This window comes from Salvelinus fontinalis, chromosome 9 (genome assembly GCF_029448725.1).
Source record: "Salvelinus fontinalis isolate EN_2023a chromosome 9, ASM2944872v1, whole genome shotgun sequence".
NCBI lineage: Eukaryota > Metazoa > Chordata > Actinopteri > Salmoniformes > Salmonidae > Salvelinus > Salvelinus fontinalis.
Window position 1 is genome coordinate 18778213 of NC_074673.1, and position 18352 is coordinate 18796564.

The following is an 18352-nucleotide window of genomic DNA, read 5'->3' on the forward strand; positions in this document are numbered from 1 at the left end:
ACTGCAGTCGACTTCAAATTTCTGCAGTTGTTCTTCACCAACTTCATCCTGCAGCAATCACCTGCATTGTGGGAGGCTCTATTGTCAACCAATCATGGGGGTGTTTTTGTTTGACCCACGTGAACATGATCAAAGACATGACTGAAACAGGAACCAACTTTGCCTCAATTCATGTACACAGTGGATATGTACAAATTAATGTGTTATGAGTCTCTCTCATCAATTGATTGTACACACATTTTCAGCTTGAGTGTGTGATATGGGGGTTTGAGACATGTTTATTTCATTATAAAGAACAACTTTTATAAACAATGGCAACACTGTCATGTTGCACTGATCCTTGCTGTTGGAAAACCACACAGTGTCTGTATTTCGGCTTTCCCAGATGCACTTCCCCCAACTTTTGTCTAAAGTTGGTTGCTTTTGCCTTACCATTCAAACAAGGCAGATGGGCTGCCTTAATCGACCCATTGGCGCCAGTGGGGGGCAGTGGGTTAATTGCCTTATGCAGGGGCAGTATGACACATGTTTACCTTGTCAGCTTGGATTCAATCCAGCAACTTTTCAGTTCCCGGCCCAACACTCCTACCCACCAGGCTACCTGCCGTTTTGCCTCTTCCGCTCTGACTGCAAATCGTAGTGTACTGTGATCACATGATTTCTGCTCATGCAGTCCACATATAGGCACAAGGCAGATCATTTATATCCCCATAATGCAACACACTTTGAAAGGCGTAACAAAAGTAATCTGCTCAAACGCGCCCAAAGCGACAGGACAGGACAGGAACGAACTAGGTAGAGAGAGGGAGAGCGACATACATTATCTACTGTTAAGAGAAAGTGCAGATTTAGATCGATGGACAAACGTGAAAGGGATACGATATATTTGAAGTATTGAGCTAGCATCGGATTTAACGTTATTACGTTGACACTTCTCAAAGGAATACAACAATGTCGTCGCCAAGTCCAGGCAAGAGGCGAATGGATACCGACGTGGTAAAACTGTATCCTTTTCTGAACATAAACAACAGGCAGGCGAAAAATCTTTGTCGAATTTTAACTAGTTAGTGACAGGTCTCTAGCATTGATTGTTTATTGATTAAAGACAACTGACGTGTTGTGTAAGTGAACAATAACTGCTGATGGTTGTTAGATTTTCTGACAAGAAAAGCAGATTTTGTTTTTGTTTTGATCGGGCATCACACGATTAGTTTCAGTTCTGTAAGGTTAACGTTACATTGTTGCCAGATATAGGTTAAATATTTTACCCAACAGTAATATTTGCTAGATATGTGTGATCAAACATTTTTGCATGTTTGCTCAGATCAGAAAACTACAGGTGCCAGTAGGCCTATTGGATGACATTTGGGCACTTATCAAGCAATGTAATTTTGGCTTGCTTAATAGTGACACTCTCATCAAAACAGCCCTTGATTGTTTTCTACAATGAATAATTTATTTTATGCAAAATTAATATAGCTTTATCCTTTAAACGACGATGGCTAGAAAAAGCTAAACAATGACGCTGGCCTTGTTGAGCACCATTTTCTGCGAGCTATGATCGTCAACCGTCCAAATGTAATGATCTTTCTTTACAATCTAATAATGTTTCCTTGACTATGTCTGGGTATTTAGTTAATATATCTCGATTTTGTAAAATCATTTCGGTTGACAGTCCCGTCATTGTAACGTTAGCTGATCAATATATCATCGAATCAGTATTGACATTGCACGCGTAGCTAACGTAGTCTTGTTTACGAGTCGTTTACATGTCCCCTGTCAAGTTTGCCAGTTCGCTACAGACAGGCCTACTTCTGTTTTCCACCCGTGAGTCATTGGGAAATTATATTATACAATGGGGAAATGTTTGTGGTAAAAATGTATTCCCATCTTAAGTAGTAAATATTGTAGTTGCTAGTTATTATTGTTATATTTTTGCATTTGTGTTTTCCTCCCTAACAAAGCTATGATGTAGTGGTAATTGAATTACTAATATAATCCAAGCTCTCATTAACACTAGTTCTTAAACATGTATTGTAACCTTTTACACCGAGGTATCAGAATGTAGACATTATATTTTATCTCAAGTCTAGTTATTTAAGTTTGACTGAAAGGTTCAGACGGCATGAGTTGAATTGTTTTGTTTTTGTGCTCCTGCAGCGTGAGCTAGCTCCTCGATTGGTCAACCTGTTACTACCCGGAAACTGGTAGGGGGCGGGACTAGATAAGCAGCTGATCAAGTGACAACAAACCCTGCTTACACAGGATGGGGGGGCTGGGAATTGACCGAATGTACTAGTTAGTAGCTAGGCCTATCGGTCTTTAAGATGCGGCTCACCTGCCATATGAAATCAATCCAGTGGAAATGAATCATTGTGTCTATTTGTCTCTGTATATAATCTGCAGAATGGCCCTGTCTAATTTCAATATGTTTTATTTTGGTGTAAAATGCATGCTGTTGATTATTTGAGTAATATTTGACACTATAGGCCATTTTTGGAGAAACCGTTTGATTTTGTTGTTAGACAGTTGGTGTTAAAAAATATATAGTATCCTAATCTCATGACGTGTGTGTGTGAGAGATTTCTGATTCATGATCACTCTATATGTCAGAATAGGAGCATTTCAATGTAAAAAGAAATTCATAGAAGCATGTCAAATTGGGTGCCAAATCAAAGCTATGAGTCTTATTTTTGCGAAATTAAGGCTACCATTTTCCATCCCACAAATTAGGAATAAGCAAAGGCTTTGATTTCTGGTCAAACAGATGGAAAAGTGGTCTAAGAAAACATCTCCTAGAAAAAGTCTTAGAAGGTATTAAGAATATATCAAAACACAATAATGTTGAAGTAAAGACAGAAACTGGAAACTGGTAGGGGGCGGGACTAGATAAGCAGCTGATCAAGTGACAACAAACCCTGCTTACACAGATTTCGCCAACTAATATCAACACTTATATTTAGTTTTGTAAAAATTATTTGCCTTCTGTAAATGTAAGAAATATTGTCATTCTGTTACCAAAAACCCACATATATTTAAGATACTTTAATTTATCTCCCTTTGAGGAGGGAATATAATAAAACTTCAGAGGTAACAAGTAAAGGTTTACCTACCAATTAGTTGTTTTTACTGATAAGTTTGTTTATGAATTAGTAAGTGATTTAAAACTCACTGAAAATCAGTAACAGAATGGCTGCAATTGAATTGGCTACAATGGGAAATCATAGTAGTCACAAACCACAGCTACCTGCTACTGTCCTCTCTTCCACTTAGGTGGTGGGCCGAAGCAGAAAAGAGGGAAGTTGATGGGTCCCCGTCGGGGTAAGAGCAGATTGTCTTGTACAGTGGTTCGTCCTTTAAAAGTTGCAGCGTACTGCAGCACAGCTTGCGCGGTGCTGCAGAATTCTATGGCACGTTATTTAAGTGCCAGCCACTGGTACCATTAATGCTAGTTTGACCACCAGAGGGCATCTTTGAGAAGCATTTGATAGCCTTCAATAGTGGCTGTACTTGAGCATTTTTAAAACCTTATTTTGTAAGATCGTGGTATATGGGACTGATTTTAAGAAATTTTGCTTAATTGATTTGATATGGTGTTTCTACTCCAAGAAAAATGAAAAACCCTCTGGGTTTCCGTTAGGATGGAACGGAAAATATGGTGCTGTACAACGTGACGGTCGGGAGTTGGCTACAGTGCTGGGCTATTTAGCTAAAGAATCACTGTGTCGGGCACGTGGGAGACGGGGGTTCAATTCCCCAATGGGGAGGAAAGGAGTAGGCTGTCCTTGTAAATAAGAATTTGTTCTTATCCAGCTGATCCAATTGAGATGATTGTCTTGAGAGCTAATTACTCATGATATCCATGCATTGATTTCAAACCAGACAGTATACAGTGCATTCGGAAAGTATTCTGACCTCTTCACTTTTTCCACATATTGTTATTGTCACGCCCTGACCTTAGATTCTTTTTATGTCTCACTTTTGGTTTGGTCAGGGCGTGAGTTGGGGTGGGCATTCTAAGTTTCTATTTCTGTGTGGTTCTCAATCAGAGGCAGCTGTCTATCATTGTCTCCGATTGAGAACCATACTTAGGTATCCTTTTCCCACCTGTGTTTTGTGGGTAGTTTTCTGTTTTGTGTTGCACCTTACAGGACTGTTTCGTTCATTCTCTTTGTTATTTTGTTTAGTGTTCTGTTTTAATAAATTAACATCAACACTTACCATGCTGCGCTTTGGTCCGATGATTCCTCATCTTCAGACGACGAACGTTAGTTATGTTACAGCCTTATTATAAAATTCAATAAATGTTTTTTTTCCTCTAATCTACACACAATAACAAAGATGACAAAAAAAACAGGTTATCATTTATAAAACATAAATATCACATTTACATAAGTATTCAGACCCTTTACTCAGTACTTTGTTGAAGCACCTTTGGCAGTGATTACAGCCTCGAGTCTTCTTGGGTATGACGCTACAAGCTTGGCACAACTGTATTTGGGGAGATTCTCCCATCTCTGCAGATTCTCTCAAGCTCTGTCAGGTTGGATGGGGAGCGTCACTGCACAGCTATTTTCAGGTCTCTCCAGAGATGTTGAATGGGTTCAAGTCCGGGCTCTGACTGGGACACTCAAGGACATTCAGAGACTTTTCCCGAAGCCACTCCTGCATTTTTTTTGGCTGTGTGCTCAGGGTTGTTGTCCTGTTGGAAGGTGAACCTTTGCCCCAGTCTGAGGTCATGAGCTCTCTGTAGCAAGTTTCATCAAAGATCTCTCTGTACTTTACACCGTTCATATTTCCCTCGATCCTGACTAGTCTCCCAGTCCCTAGCCACTGAAAAACATTGCCACAGAATGATGCTGCCACCACAATGCTTCACTGTAGGGATGGAATTGGCCAGGTGATGAGTGGTGCCTGGTTTCCTCCAGACGTGACACTTGGCATTCAGGCCGGAGAGTTTAATCTTGGTTTCATCAGACCAGAGAATCTTGTTTCTCATGGTCTGAGTCCTTTAGGTGCCTTTTGGCAAACTCCAAGTGGGCTGTCATGTGCCTTTTACTGAGGAGTGGCTTCCGTCTGGTAACTCCACCATAAAGGCCTGATTGGTGGAGTACTGCAGAGAGGGGAGATCTTTCCAGAAGCATAACCATCTCCACAGAGGAACTCTGAAGCTCTGTCAGAGTGACCATGGGGTTCTTGGTCACCTTCCTGAACAAGGCCCTTTTCCCCCGATTGCTCAGTTTGGCCAGGCGGCCAGCTCTAGGAGGAGTGTTGGTGTTTCCAAACTTCTTCCATTTAAGAATGATGGAGGCCAGTGTGTTCTTGGACACCTTCAATGCTGCAGAAATATTTTTGTACCCATTTCCAGATCTGTGCCTTGACACAATCCTGTCTCGGAGCTCTATGGACAAGTCCTTCGACCTCCTGGCTTGATTTTTTTCTCTGACATGCACTGTCAACTATGGGACCTTATATAAACAGGTGTGTGCCTTTCCAAATCACGTCCAATCAATTGAATTTACCACAGGTAGACTCCAATCAAGTTGTAGAAACATCTCAAGGATGATTAATGGAAACAGCATGCACCTGGCTATAATTTTGAGTCTCATAGCAAAGGGTCTGAATCAAAGATGTCATCAAGGCAAAGGGTGGCTACTTTGAAGAATCTCAAATATAAAATATATTTTTTGGTTACTATTTGATTCCATATTTCTTATTTCATAGTTGATGTTTTCATTATTATTCTACAATGTAAAAATAAAGAAACTCTGGAATGAGTAGGTGTGTCCAAACTTTTGATGGTACTGTAAGTATTCACACCCGAGTCAATATTTTGTAGAAGCACTTTTGTCAGGGATTACTGCTGTGAGTCTTTCTGGGTAAATCTCTACGAGCTTTCCACACCTGGACATTTTCACATTTTAAATTTTTTGTTGTTGCTATTCTTAAAACTCTGTCAAGTTGGTGGTTAATCATTGCTAGACAACCATTTTCAGGTCTAGATAAATGTTCAAGTAGATTTAAGTCAAAACTGTAACTCAGGCACCCAGGAACATTCACGGTCTTCTTGGTAAGCAACTCCAGTGTAGATTTGGCCTTGTGTTTTAGGTTATTGTCCTGCTGAAAGGTGAATTCATTTCCTAGTGGAAAGCAGACTGAACCAGCTTTTCCTCTAGGATTTTGCCTGTGCTTGGCTCCATTCTGTTTCTTTTTTATCCTGAAAAACTCCCCAGTCCTTAATGATTACAAGCATACCCATTGCATAATGCAGTCACCACTATGCTTGAAAATATGGAGAGTGGTACTCAGTAATTTGTTGTGTTGGATTTTCCCCAAACAAAACACTTCATATTCAGGACAATTATTTTTGCAGTGTTACTTTAGTGTCTTGCTGCAAACAGGATGCGTGTTTCGGAATATTTTTTTATTCTCTACAGGTTACCTTTTCACTCTGTCATTTAGGTTAGTAACTATAATGTTGTTCATCCATCCTCAGTTTTCTCATATCACAGTCATTAAACTCTGTTTTAAAGTCACCATTAGCCTCATGATGAAATCCCTGAGCGGGGGACACCTGAATCTTTGTAGTGACTGGGTATATTGATACACCATCTAAAGTGTAATAATAACTTCACCATGGTTAAAGGGATATTCAACGTCTGCTTTTTAAAAATATTATTTTTATCTACCAATAGGTGCCCTTTGCGAGGCATTGGAAAAACTCCCTGATATTTGTGGTTAAATCTGTTTGAAATTCATTGCTCAACTGAGGGACCTTACAGATAATGGTATGTGTGGGGTACATACTGTAGATGAGCTAGTCATTCAAAAACCATGTTAAACACTATTATTGTAAATACATGCAATTTATGGAACTTGTTAAGCACCTTTTTACTTCTGAACTTATTTATCTTGCTATAACAAAGGGGTTGACTATTTACTGACTGAAGACATTTCAGCTTTTTATTTTAAATACATTTGTAGAAATGTCAAAACATAATTCCACTTTGACATTATGGGATATTGTTTGTAGTCCAGTGACAAAAAACATAAAATTAATCCATTTTAAATTCAGGCTGTTGCAGCTAAATGTTTCAGCCAATCATAATTCAGGGCTCGAACCACCCAGTTTATAATTAGTGTGTACTAACTAGCTAGTGTGTACTAACTAGCTAGTGTGTACTAACTAGCTAGTGTGTACTAACTAGCTAGTGTGTACTAACTAGCTAGTGTGTACTAGGTAGCTAGTGTGTACTAGGCAGCTAGCTACCGTAGCACAAGAAACACAGATTAACATAATGCCCCGGACCAGAGCTAGTGCACAGACTGGTATGTGAGCAGCACACTGACGCACTGGAACAAAGCTACTGGACTCACGCAATACACAAGACCAACAAACGTCTACAGGTTGCGCGCACATATACCATTTGAGATGCAAAAATACCTTTGAGACACGTGCGGATGCGCTTTAAAGTTCGCTGACCATGCGGCGTCAGCACACAATCTGCAGCTGGACTCTTCTCCTTTTATAGGCCTATGCCAACCAAAAAACATTGATTGCAACATTAAACAAACCATATAACTCTATGCACCGGGACTACTTTTAACAATCTCACAATTTCTTTAAACAAAAACACAGATGCAAATGTGGGTCAAATCTCCCTCAGTTTTTTGTGACCAAGTTTTCCAAAGAGTCTTAAATATTTACCCAAAATTAAGATTCAAAGATGTCTGCAAAAATATTGGGGTGTCAGCTGTAATATGAAACCTTGAGTTAAAAAAAAAAAGTTATTGAAGTACAGTAATTAAAGTGGATTAAGATATAGAGCAATTTCAGTGTCAACAGAAACTGAATTTGAATGTAATATTTTTTATTTAATGCACAAATTTAATATTTGAATTCATAAATTGAACTTATTTCATGATTCAAGACTGAATTGAATGAATATTGCATTCAGTTTTCAAATTTAATATTTAAATATGTATTCAGATTTCAAATAAAGTTCTCTAAATTCAGATTTAAAACAAGAAACAACATCCTGGTACTTTGCCAGAAAGGGATGGTAGAAGAGAACAGACAGAACCAAACACTCTGTGTTAAACAGGTTTCTGATGCCAATGTGGCATATTGAATTGATTTTCTCCTATGAATTTGGCTCTAGCATTTGAACTGTTTTGGCTATAAGCTATTTTATGTAAGCACCCACCATATTATTATTATGACCCCAATCTTGAAAGCTAAGGATCTCTGGAACATGGTAGTGCCTTCTCTTCCCCTCCATGAGTAGGTTTACATGCACACTAATAACTTGATATGAAATGGATTATGGCAGTATGCAGCTTATACAATAGTCATGTAAACACCTTACTCTACTTATCTTAAAATCAGTGTAAGGTCAAAATTGAAGTAAGCATACGCCGATTAAAACACCTGGTTTTCTGAGCAAGCATTAGAATTACTGGAGACCTGAAAATAACTGTGAAGCAATGCTCCCCATCCAACCTGACAGAGTTTGAGTGGATCTGCAGAGAAGAATGGGAGAAACTCCCCAAATACAGGTGTGCCAAGCTTGTAGCGTCATACCAAGGAATCAAGGCTGTAATCGCTGCCAAAGGTGCTTCAACAAAGAACTGAGTAAAGTGTCTGAATACTTACACTGAATACTTACACTGCATTCGGGAAGTATTCAGACCCCTTTACTTTTTCCACATTTTGTTATGTTACAGCCTTATTCTAAAATTGATTAAATACTTGGTTTTCCTCATCAATTTACACACAATACCCCATAATGACAAAGCGAAAACAGGTTTATAGAAATGTTTGCAAATATAAAAACATAAATACCTTATTTACACAAGTATTCAGACCTTTGCTATGAGACTCGAAATTGAGCTCAGGTGCATCCTGTTTCCATTAATCATCCTTGATGTTTCTACCACTTGATTGGAGTCCACCTGTGGTAAATTCAATTGATTGGACATGATTTGGAAAGTCACACATCTGTTTATATAAGGTCCCACAGTTGACAGTGCATGTCAGAGCAAATACCAAGCCATGAGGTTGAAGGAATTTCCGTAGAGCTCCGAGACAGGATTGTGTTGAGGCACAGATCTGGGGAAGGGTACCAAAAACTTTCTGGAGCATTGAAGGTCCCCAAGAACACAGTGGCCTCCCTCCATCTTGAATGGACGAAGTTTGGAACCACCAAGACTCTTCCTAGAGCTGGTCGCCCAGCCAAACTGAGCAATCAGGGGAGAAGGGTCTAGGTCAGGGAGGTGTCCTAGAACCCAATGGTCACACTGACAGAGCTCCAGAGTTCCTCTGTGGAGATGGTTGTCCTTTTGGAAGGTTCTTCCATCTCTGCAGCACGCCACCAATCAGGCCTTTATGGTAGTGGCCAGATGGAAGCCACTCCTCAGTAAAAGACACATGACAGCCCGCTTGGAGTTTGCCAGAAGGCACCTGAAGGACTCTCAGACCATGAGAAACAAGATTGAACTAATTTGCCTGAATGCCAAGCTTCACATCTGGAGGAAACCTGGCACCAGAAAATGTGTAAGAATTGAAGGTACCAACAAATGTTATAGTCATCATAAGAATGTTTTACCATCATATACAGTGGTTGCTCCACTAAAAGTTTTGCGATTATGCTGCGGTACTTAAGAGGTAATTTGTGGTTTAGTATTTTGTGGTTCACCATTTCATTGCTCCAGACCAGCGCAAGGGGCAGATGGATGCAAAAGCATAATCAGTGCTCTTACTGTGTGTCTAACTGACAATGAATGGGCAACATAAACCTAAATATGAACTGATAATTGTGCACAACTTCTGTATTACTTACTAAAACTGTTGTTACACTCTAAGTTTTTTATTATTTTAATGTTAGGATTATTTTGCTCTTACTGTAGCCCAATCCTGACCGGTCACATTGTACAGTGCCTGAGTGGCGCAATGGTCTAAGACACTGCATAGAAGTGCAAGCTGTGTTGCTACAGATGCTGGTTCAATACCTGTGTTTTTGGTTTCTCTCCCTCTAAAAACAGAAATAAATAATTCTAAGTAACAAACTGGCTTTATTTACAAATTAGTAATAATGTCTCACTCCATGTTCAAGAATGGCCTTGTTCTCGCTCATTTTACGTTATTTGAAAACTAAATCATCTCCAATACTGTTATTTTTTAAACAAAGCGATTATTATTAATTTATAATTATATAAAAGCCCCTTGGATATTCTCAGATATATTATTAACCCTGTTATTAGCAGGACAATATACACTGCTCAAAAAAATAAAGGGAACACTAAAATAACACATCCTAGATCTGAATGAAATATTCTTATTAAATACTTTTTTCTTTACATAGTTGAATGTGCTGACAACAAAATCACACAAAAATGATCCATGGAAATCAAATTGATCAACCCATGGAGGTCTGGATTTGGAGTCACACTCAAAATTAAAGTGGAAAACCACACTACAGGCTGAATCAACTTTGATGTAATGTCCTTAAAACAAGTCAAAATGAGGCTCAGTAGTGTGTGTGTGTGTGTGTGTGGCCTCCACGTGCCTGTATGACCTCCCTACAACGCCTGGGCATGCTCCTGATGAGGTGGCAGATGGTCTCCTGAGGGATCTCCTCCCAGACCTGGACTAAAGCATCCGCCAACTCCTGGACAGTCTGTGGTACAACGTGGCGTTGGTGGATGGAGCGAGACATGATGTCCCAGATGTGCTCAATTGGATTCAGGTCTGGGGAACGGGCGGTGCAGTCCATAGCATCAATGCCTTCCTCTTGTAGGAACTGCTGACACACTCCAGCCACATGAGGTCTAGCATTGTCTTGCATTAGGAGGAACCCAGGGCCAACCGCACCAGCATATGGTCTCACAAGGGGTCTGAGGATCTCATCTCGGTACCTAATGGCAGTCAGGCTACCTCTGGCGAGCACATGGAGGGCTGTGCGGCCCCCCCAAAGAAATGCCACCCCACACCATGACTGACCCACCGCCAAACCGGTCATGCTGGAGGATGTTGCAGGCAGCAGAACGTTCTCCATGGCGTCTCCAGACTCTGTCACGTGCTCAGTGTGAACCTGCTTTCATCTGTGAATGAGCACAGGGCACCAGTGGCGAATTTGCCAATCTTGGTGTTCTCTGGCAAATGCCAAACGTCCTGCACGGTGTTGGGCTGTAAGCACAACCCCCACCTGTGGACGTTGGGCCCTCATACCACCCTCATGGAGTCTGTTTCTGACCGTTTGAGCAGACACATGCACAGTTGTGGCCTGCTGGAGGTCATTTTGCAGGGCTCTGGCAGTGCTCCTCCTGCTCCTCCTTGCACAAATGCGGAGGTAGCGGTCCTGCTGCTGGGTTGTTGCCCTCCTACGGCCTCCTCCACGTCTCCTGATGTACTGGCCTGTCTCCTGGTAGCGCCTCCATGCTCTGGACACTACGCTGACAGACACAGCAAACCTTCTTGCCACAGCTCACATTGATGTGCCATCCTGGATGAGCTGCACTACCTGAGCCACTTGTGTGGGTTGTAGACTCCGTCTCATGCTACCACTAGAGTGAAAGCACCGCCAGCATTCAAAAGTGACCAAAACATCAGCCAGGAAGCATAGGAACTGAGAAGTGGTCTGTGGTTACCACCTGCAGAACCACTCCTTTATTGGGGGTGTCTTGCTAGTTGCCTATAATTTCCACCTGTTGTCTATTCCATTTGCACAACAGCATGTGAAATTTATTGTCAATCAGTGTTGCTTCCTAAGTGGACAGTTTGATTTCACAGAAGTGTGATTGACTTGGAGTTACATTGTGTTGTTTAAGTGTTCCCTTTATTTTTTTGAGCAGTGTATTTTGGTCATGGCTCCCGAGTGGCGCACAATGGGATTGCCTTGCAGTTCTCCATTTGTATCTACTGAAAGTGCGCGAGGCTCAATGCACGAGGGCAGGGGGCACGGGATGGGCCATAGAGCCGCACACAGAAGACAGACTTAGCCCATGGGGAACGGAGGAGGGAGGGAGTTGGACCCCCACCCCGCCACACTGGGTAGCACAGAGCAACACTAAGGGGCATTGCACTAATAATGACGCTGACTAAGGAAACGTTTGCGCTGTTGTAGCAGGTAGCTGGACAATAGACTTGCCTAGATGGAGGGTAGGGGGAGAATTATATCGTAGCACCGTTTTAGCTCTGTTTTGCGCTGCTCTGAGACAAGCATGGGGACTGGTCTTGATTTATCATGAGATTTTTATTTTGACTGAATCTCAATTTGTGTATTGGTTAGACTAAAATTATGGTGTATAAATGTCTAGGTAAGTCAGTTAAGAACAAATTCTTATTTACAAGGACAGCTTACTCCTTCCTCCCTGTTGGGGAATTGAACCCCGGTCTCCTGTGTACGACACAGGGATTCTTTAGCTAAATAGCCCAGTACTGTGTAGCCTACTCCCAACCGTCATGTTGAACAGCGCAATAGTTTCCATTCCATTCCTAACAGAAAGACAGAGGTTTTTTTTGTTTTTCTTGGAACATAAACACCATAATATTAATCCCAAACTCTAAAAGTAATTGGAAAGGAAGATACAAATTATTTGTGACATTGTAGTTACAATAAAGAATGTAAACAAGATGCTGTGCTTTTATTTACAGTAGTGATGGACATCTGGTAGCATTTTGAAAATAGGTTTTCAAACACTTGTAGCCCAATTATCAGGACAATAGACTCTTCATAGCCCGGCTAATTTTGGTGTGAACATCACCCTACCTGCAATGTATTCGATGCTTAAGTACTCTGAAGTGTTACATTTCTAACTCAAAACACTTGTACAGTATTTTTCATCAACATCTTTATGCTTTCGTTAATAAAATAACTAGAAAAAAGACACTCAAAATGCAGATGGTTATTTAAACTACATTTTAGTTGCAGTTCCACCCTGCTCCACGACCACGGGTAAAACCTTGCTGAGATGATCAATGTATATGTTGCATTGTAGTATCATCAATTTCTCTAGCCAAAATGTCTAAAAAGTTTGGACACACCTACTCATTCCAGAGTTTCTTTTCTTTTTACTATTTTCTACATTGTAGAATTATAGTGATGACATCCCAACTATGAAATAACACATCTTAAGGATCGGCGTTCCGTCAACGGGACAGGTGTAAATCATTCAGCACGTTTTGTCAAGATCGCAGATTTTAGAGAAACAACAAATGTCGATACATATAAGTGTCTTATATCGGCTGAAAGCTTAAATTGTTGTTAATATAACTGCACTGTCCAATTTACAGTAGCTATTACTGCGAAGAAAATGCCATGCTATTGTTTGAGGATAGCTCCTAACAACAAAACACTTTATTCAACGCGATAGGTTTGATAAATTCACCTCTGAAGTTGAAATGTGTACTTACATTCTGAAATCTTGCTCTGATTTATCATCCAAAGGGTCCCAGAGATAACACGAAGTGTCGTTTTGTTAGATAAAATCCTTTTTCATATCCTAAAAAGGTCCCTATAGCATGCACAATCGATGTTGTATTTCCACACGTTCAATTTCCAAAGAAAGGAATCTGTGAAAATCTCACCCTAAACGTTATTTGAACGAGTCAAATCACATTTGTATCTATTCTTCAGAGATCCTAGAAGGTAACAAGACTTCACTATTTCATTAGGGCTGTGGTACATCCTATAGGACACCATATCTGGTCAGAGAGCACCAATCGGCGTCAAACAAAGCTAGCTAGATAGCCAATGAGCTGGGCTTTACGGGAGTATCCGGAAACCATGTATATGTCATAAAATGTAGCTACCAACCTTGTACGACCGCATGCCTTTTCATTTTGGACAAAATTATAAGAATATTCAGAGTTATGAAAACTGGTTGTTTGCAAATGTTGAATTTATAATATGGCTACTAATACTTGGAAAGCTAAATCAAAGTCCAAGTATACAGATTTGATGATATTCTTGCAGAAAAATGAAATATGAATGTGAATGTCTCCTTCATAATTTGCCCAAATGTACCTGGGGACAAGGGGACAATTATTGTAGGTCAGTCATTCTTCAAGTTACCCATCTGAAACTTTGCACATACACTGCTGCCATATTGTTGACACTATCGGAATTACAACCAGAGGGATGGCTAGAACTATGAACCTTCTCTTGCATTTCAAAGACGGTGGTAGAAAAAGACCGGTTGTTTTTTTCTTTGTATTTTCTTCTAACAGATCTATTGTCTTATATTCTCCTACATTCAATTCACATTTCCACAAACTTCAAAGTGTTTCCTTTCAAATGGTACCAAGAATATGCATAACCTTGCTTCAGGGCCTGAGCTACAGGGCAGTTAGATTTGGGTATGTCATTTAGGCGAAAATTTAAAAAAAGGGTGCTATCCCTAAGACGTTTGGGGTTTAAAGGATGGATTTGGGCTGTATCAACTAAATGAGCAGTGGCCTATTGAGTGGGGCAGGGGTCTGTCTGAGGTGTCTGTCTGTATATGCAGGAGACTGGCTGATCTAACAGGCAGCTGGGGCTCCCTGAGCTGAGCTGCTGCAATCTGTGATGCCTGGGAGCAGGTTCACACACACACACACAGCACTTGAGTGTTGGAAAGGGAGACATACTCTCATCTTGATATTTGAGCATGTTTGTTTTTTGTCTTTGGATATTTAGTGTTTTCTGTGTTTGTGTGCATGCATGTTTATGCACTTGTGGGTGTTCCTGAAGCTTAGCAGCAGGTGGGGTCTGGGTATTGTGGTAAATCCTTCCTTTCTTTTTGTCAAACCAGCATTGTCTGTTGCCTTTACTCAGTCATTAGGACTTGTATGTTAGTCTCTGAGCTCTCAGCTCTCTTCATCTGAAGAGCCTGGTAGAAAAGCCTGCACACAGTAAATTGAGTGTTTTTAGCCCAGCACCTGTGGAGAAATGTGGCATGTCCATGATATCAGCCACCCAGTGTGAGGCCTGGCTGGTGTTTACTCTAGGCAGCAGAAGACCTGTGAATGTAGAGTGTGCTCAATGTAGAACACAGCACATGACTGTGTTTGTCAGGCCCTAGTCTCTTCCCTTTGCACCTTCTGGTTCTTTCAGTGTTTGCTTATGTCTGTGGGTGCACCACGGGAGGCTGGTGGCACCTTAATTGGGGATGATGGGCTCATGGAAATGGCTGGAGCAGAATTAGTGGAATGGTATCAAATACGTTGTTTCCAGGTGTTTGATGCCATTCCATTTGCTCTGTTCCGGACTTATTATGAGCCATCCTCTCAGCAGCTTCCTGTGTTGTGTGCACAACAGGTTGGACCTTAGGTCTATTTGGGCAACCCCCTGTGGAAAGACAAGACCGAGATACACCGTTCCAAACTGCATCATTGTAACCAGGCTTATTTATAGGTCCTGTCTGTTGTAGGTCACCGCTGCCTGCCTTGCCTCCATCCTTTATTCTAGGCCATTGTTCTTTAACCCGGCTTCTAGGGACCACAGGGTGTGCAGGCTTTTGTTTCAGCCCAACACTAACACACCACCTGATTCAACTAATCAGTGGCATCTGCCCTGTCCTCTAGGTTAGTATTTCCTAAACCCAATAAAAAAAACATTTTCTTTAGACCCACAGACACGCAACCACAATCTAAGTGTTAGCCTAGCTGCAACTCAAGTGGAACTAAGTACAACCCAACTGTGGGTCCTCCTGATTGACATGAAAAGACACCATTTTGGTAAAGCTATTTCACCAGGCCCTCTGCTCTGGGTGTAGGTGGAGTCTGTGTTTAACAGACAGGTTATTCCAGGTCTGAGTATAGCTCAGGGTTCATGTTTGCATCTGATTACCATAACAGTGAGGTCAATAGAAGGTCTGTGGCAGTTAGCTATCAGGTTTATATATACAGTGGTCAGAAAAAGTATGTGAACCCTTTGGAAATACCTGGATTTCTGCATAAACTGGTCATAAAATTTGATCTGATCTTCATCTAGGTCACAACAATAGACAAACAGTCTGCTTATACTAAAAACACACAAATAATTATATGTTTTCATGTCTTTATTGAACACACCGTGTAAACATTCACAGTGCAGGGTGGGGAAAGTATGTGAACCCTTGGATTTAATAATTGGTTGACCCTTCTTTGGCAGCAATAACCTCATCCAAATGTTTTCTGTAGTTGCGGATCAGACCTGCACAGCGGTCAGGAGGAATTTTGGACCATTCCTCTTTACAAAACTGTTTCAGTTCAGCAATATTCTTGATGTCTGGTGGGAACTGCTCTCTTGAGGTCCTTCCTCAGCATCTCAATCGGGTTGAGGTCAGGACTCTGGCTGGGCCACTTCAGAAGGCGTATTTTCTTCTGTCGAAGCCATTCTGTTGTTGATTTACTTCTGTGTTTTGGGTCGTTGTCCTGTTGCATCACCCAACTTCTGTTGAGCTTCAATTGGCGGACAGATAGTCTTACATTCTCCTGCAATATGTCTCGATAAACTTGAATTCCTTTTTCCGTCAATAAGAGCAAGCTGTACAGGCCTTGAGGCAGCAAAGCAGCCCCAAACCAAGATGCTCCCTTCACCATACTTTACAGTTGGCATGAGGTTTTGATGTTGGTGTGCTGTACCTTTTTTTTCTCCACACATAGTGTTGTGTTCTCATTCCAAACAACTCAACTGTAGTTTCATCTGTCCACAGAATATTTTGCCAATAGCACTGTGGAACATTCAGGTACACTTTTGCAAACTTCAGACGTGCAGCAATGTTTTTTCTGGACAGCAGTGGCTTCTTCTGTGGTGTCCTCCCATGAACACCATTCTTTTTTAGTGTTTTACGTATCATAGACTCATCAACAGATGCTAGCATGTTCCAGAGATTTCTGCAAGTCTTTAGCTGACACTCAAGGATTCTTCTTAACCTCATTGAGCATTCATTCTACGCTGTGCTCTTGCAGTCATCTTTGCAGGATGGCCACTCCTAGGTAGAGTAGCAACAGTGCTGAACTTTGTCCATTTATAGACAATTTGTCTTACCGTGTACTGATGAACGTCAAGGCTTTTAGAGATACTTTTGTAACCCTTTCCAGCTTTATGCAAGTCAATAATTCTTAATCTTAGGTCTTCTGAGATTTTCTGTTCAAGGCATGGTTCACATTAGGCAATGCTTCTTGTGAATAGAAAATTCACATTGTGTTTTATTTTATAGGGCAAGGCAGCTCTAATCAACATCTCCAATCTCGTCTCGTTAATTGGACTCCAGGTTAGCTGACTCCTGACTACGATTAGATTTAAGAAGTTATTAGCCGAGGGGTTCACATACTTTTTGCAACCTAAAATGTGAATGTTTAAATTATGTATTCAATATAGATAGAAATACAATAATTTGTGTGTTTTTAGTTTAACCTCTAACGAGTCACCATCCGGGATCCTCCTCATCAAAAAAGCTGACTAGCATAGCCTAGCCTAACGCGACAGGGATATCATATAATATAATTTAATGAAATCACAAGTCCAATACAGCAAATGAAAGAAACATCTTGTGAATCCAGCCATTTCTGATTTTTAAAATGTTTTACAGCGAAAACACAATATATATTTATATTAGCTCACCACAATAGCCAAACACACAACGCCATTTATTCACCGCCAACATAGCTTTCACAAAACCCAGAAATAGAGAAAATTAATCACTAACCTTTGGACAACTTCATCAGATGACAGTCTTATAACATCATGTTATACAATACATTTATGTTTTGTTCAAAAATGTGCATATTTAGAGCTACAAATCCTGGTTTTACATTGTGAATAAGTAGCCATGATGCACCAAATTGTCCGGAGCAATTTTGGACAGTCACGTAATCTAACCAAAAAACTCATCATCAACTTTACTAAAAAATACATGTTGTGCAGCAAATGAAAGATACACTGGTTCTTAATGCAACCGCGGTGTTAGATTTAAAAAAAGAATAATAATATTTTTTTTTTTAAATAGTACAGCATACAATATTGTGAGACAGCGCTCACCTATTCTCCGCCTTGTTGGAGCCAACATATTCCACAAAAATACGAAATAACATCATAAATATTCTCTTACTTTTGATGATCTTCCATCAGAATGTTGTGCAAGGAGTCCTAGTTCCAGAATAAATTGTTGTTTTGTTTTAGAATGTCCATTTCTTCTGTCGAATTAGCAACTTTGGCTAGCCATGTGGAGGGCACATGTCCAAGAAATCTTTGCGCACTGAACGAAAAATTCCAAAATTCCCAATCAACGTCGAATAAACTGGTCAAACTCGGTTGAAAATCCTACTTTAGGATGTTTTTCTCATATGTATCCAATAAAATCAGAGCCGGAGCATTTCGTCGTGTAT

General features: G+C 40.6%; 1 protein-coding gene across 2 annotated transcripts in view; it reads left to right on the top strand.

The window, feature by feature from the left end:
• The first annotated feature begins 681 nt into the window (after positions 1-681).
• LOC129862209 (ubiquitin-conjugating enzyme E2 H-like) overlaps positions 682-18352 on the top strand; it is a 33107-nt gene continuing 15436 nt past the window's right edge. Inside the window, exon 1 of one of the 2 annotated variants that reach the window (XM_055933634.1) lies at positions 682-1004. In XM_055933634.1, coding sequence (XP_055789609.1) covers positions 952-1004 — 53 coding nt within the window. In that variant the 5' untranslated portion in view covers positions 682-951. The remainder of the gene's footprint in view (positions 1005-18352) is intronic. The other variant, XM_055933635.1, reaches the window with a different exon arrangement.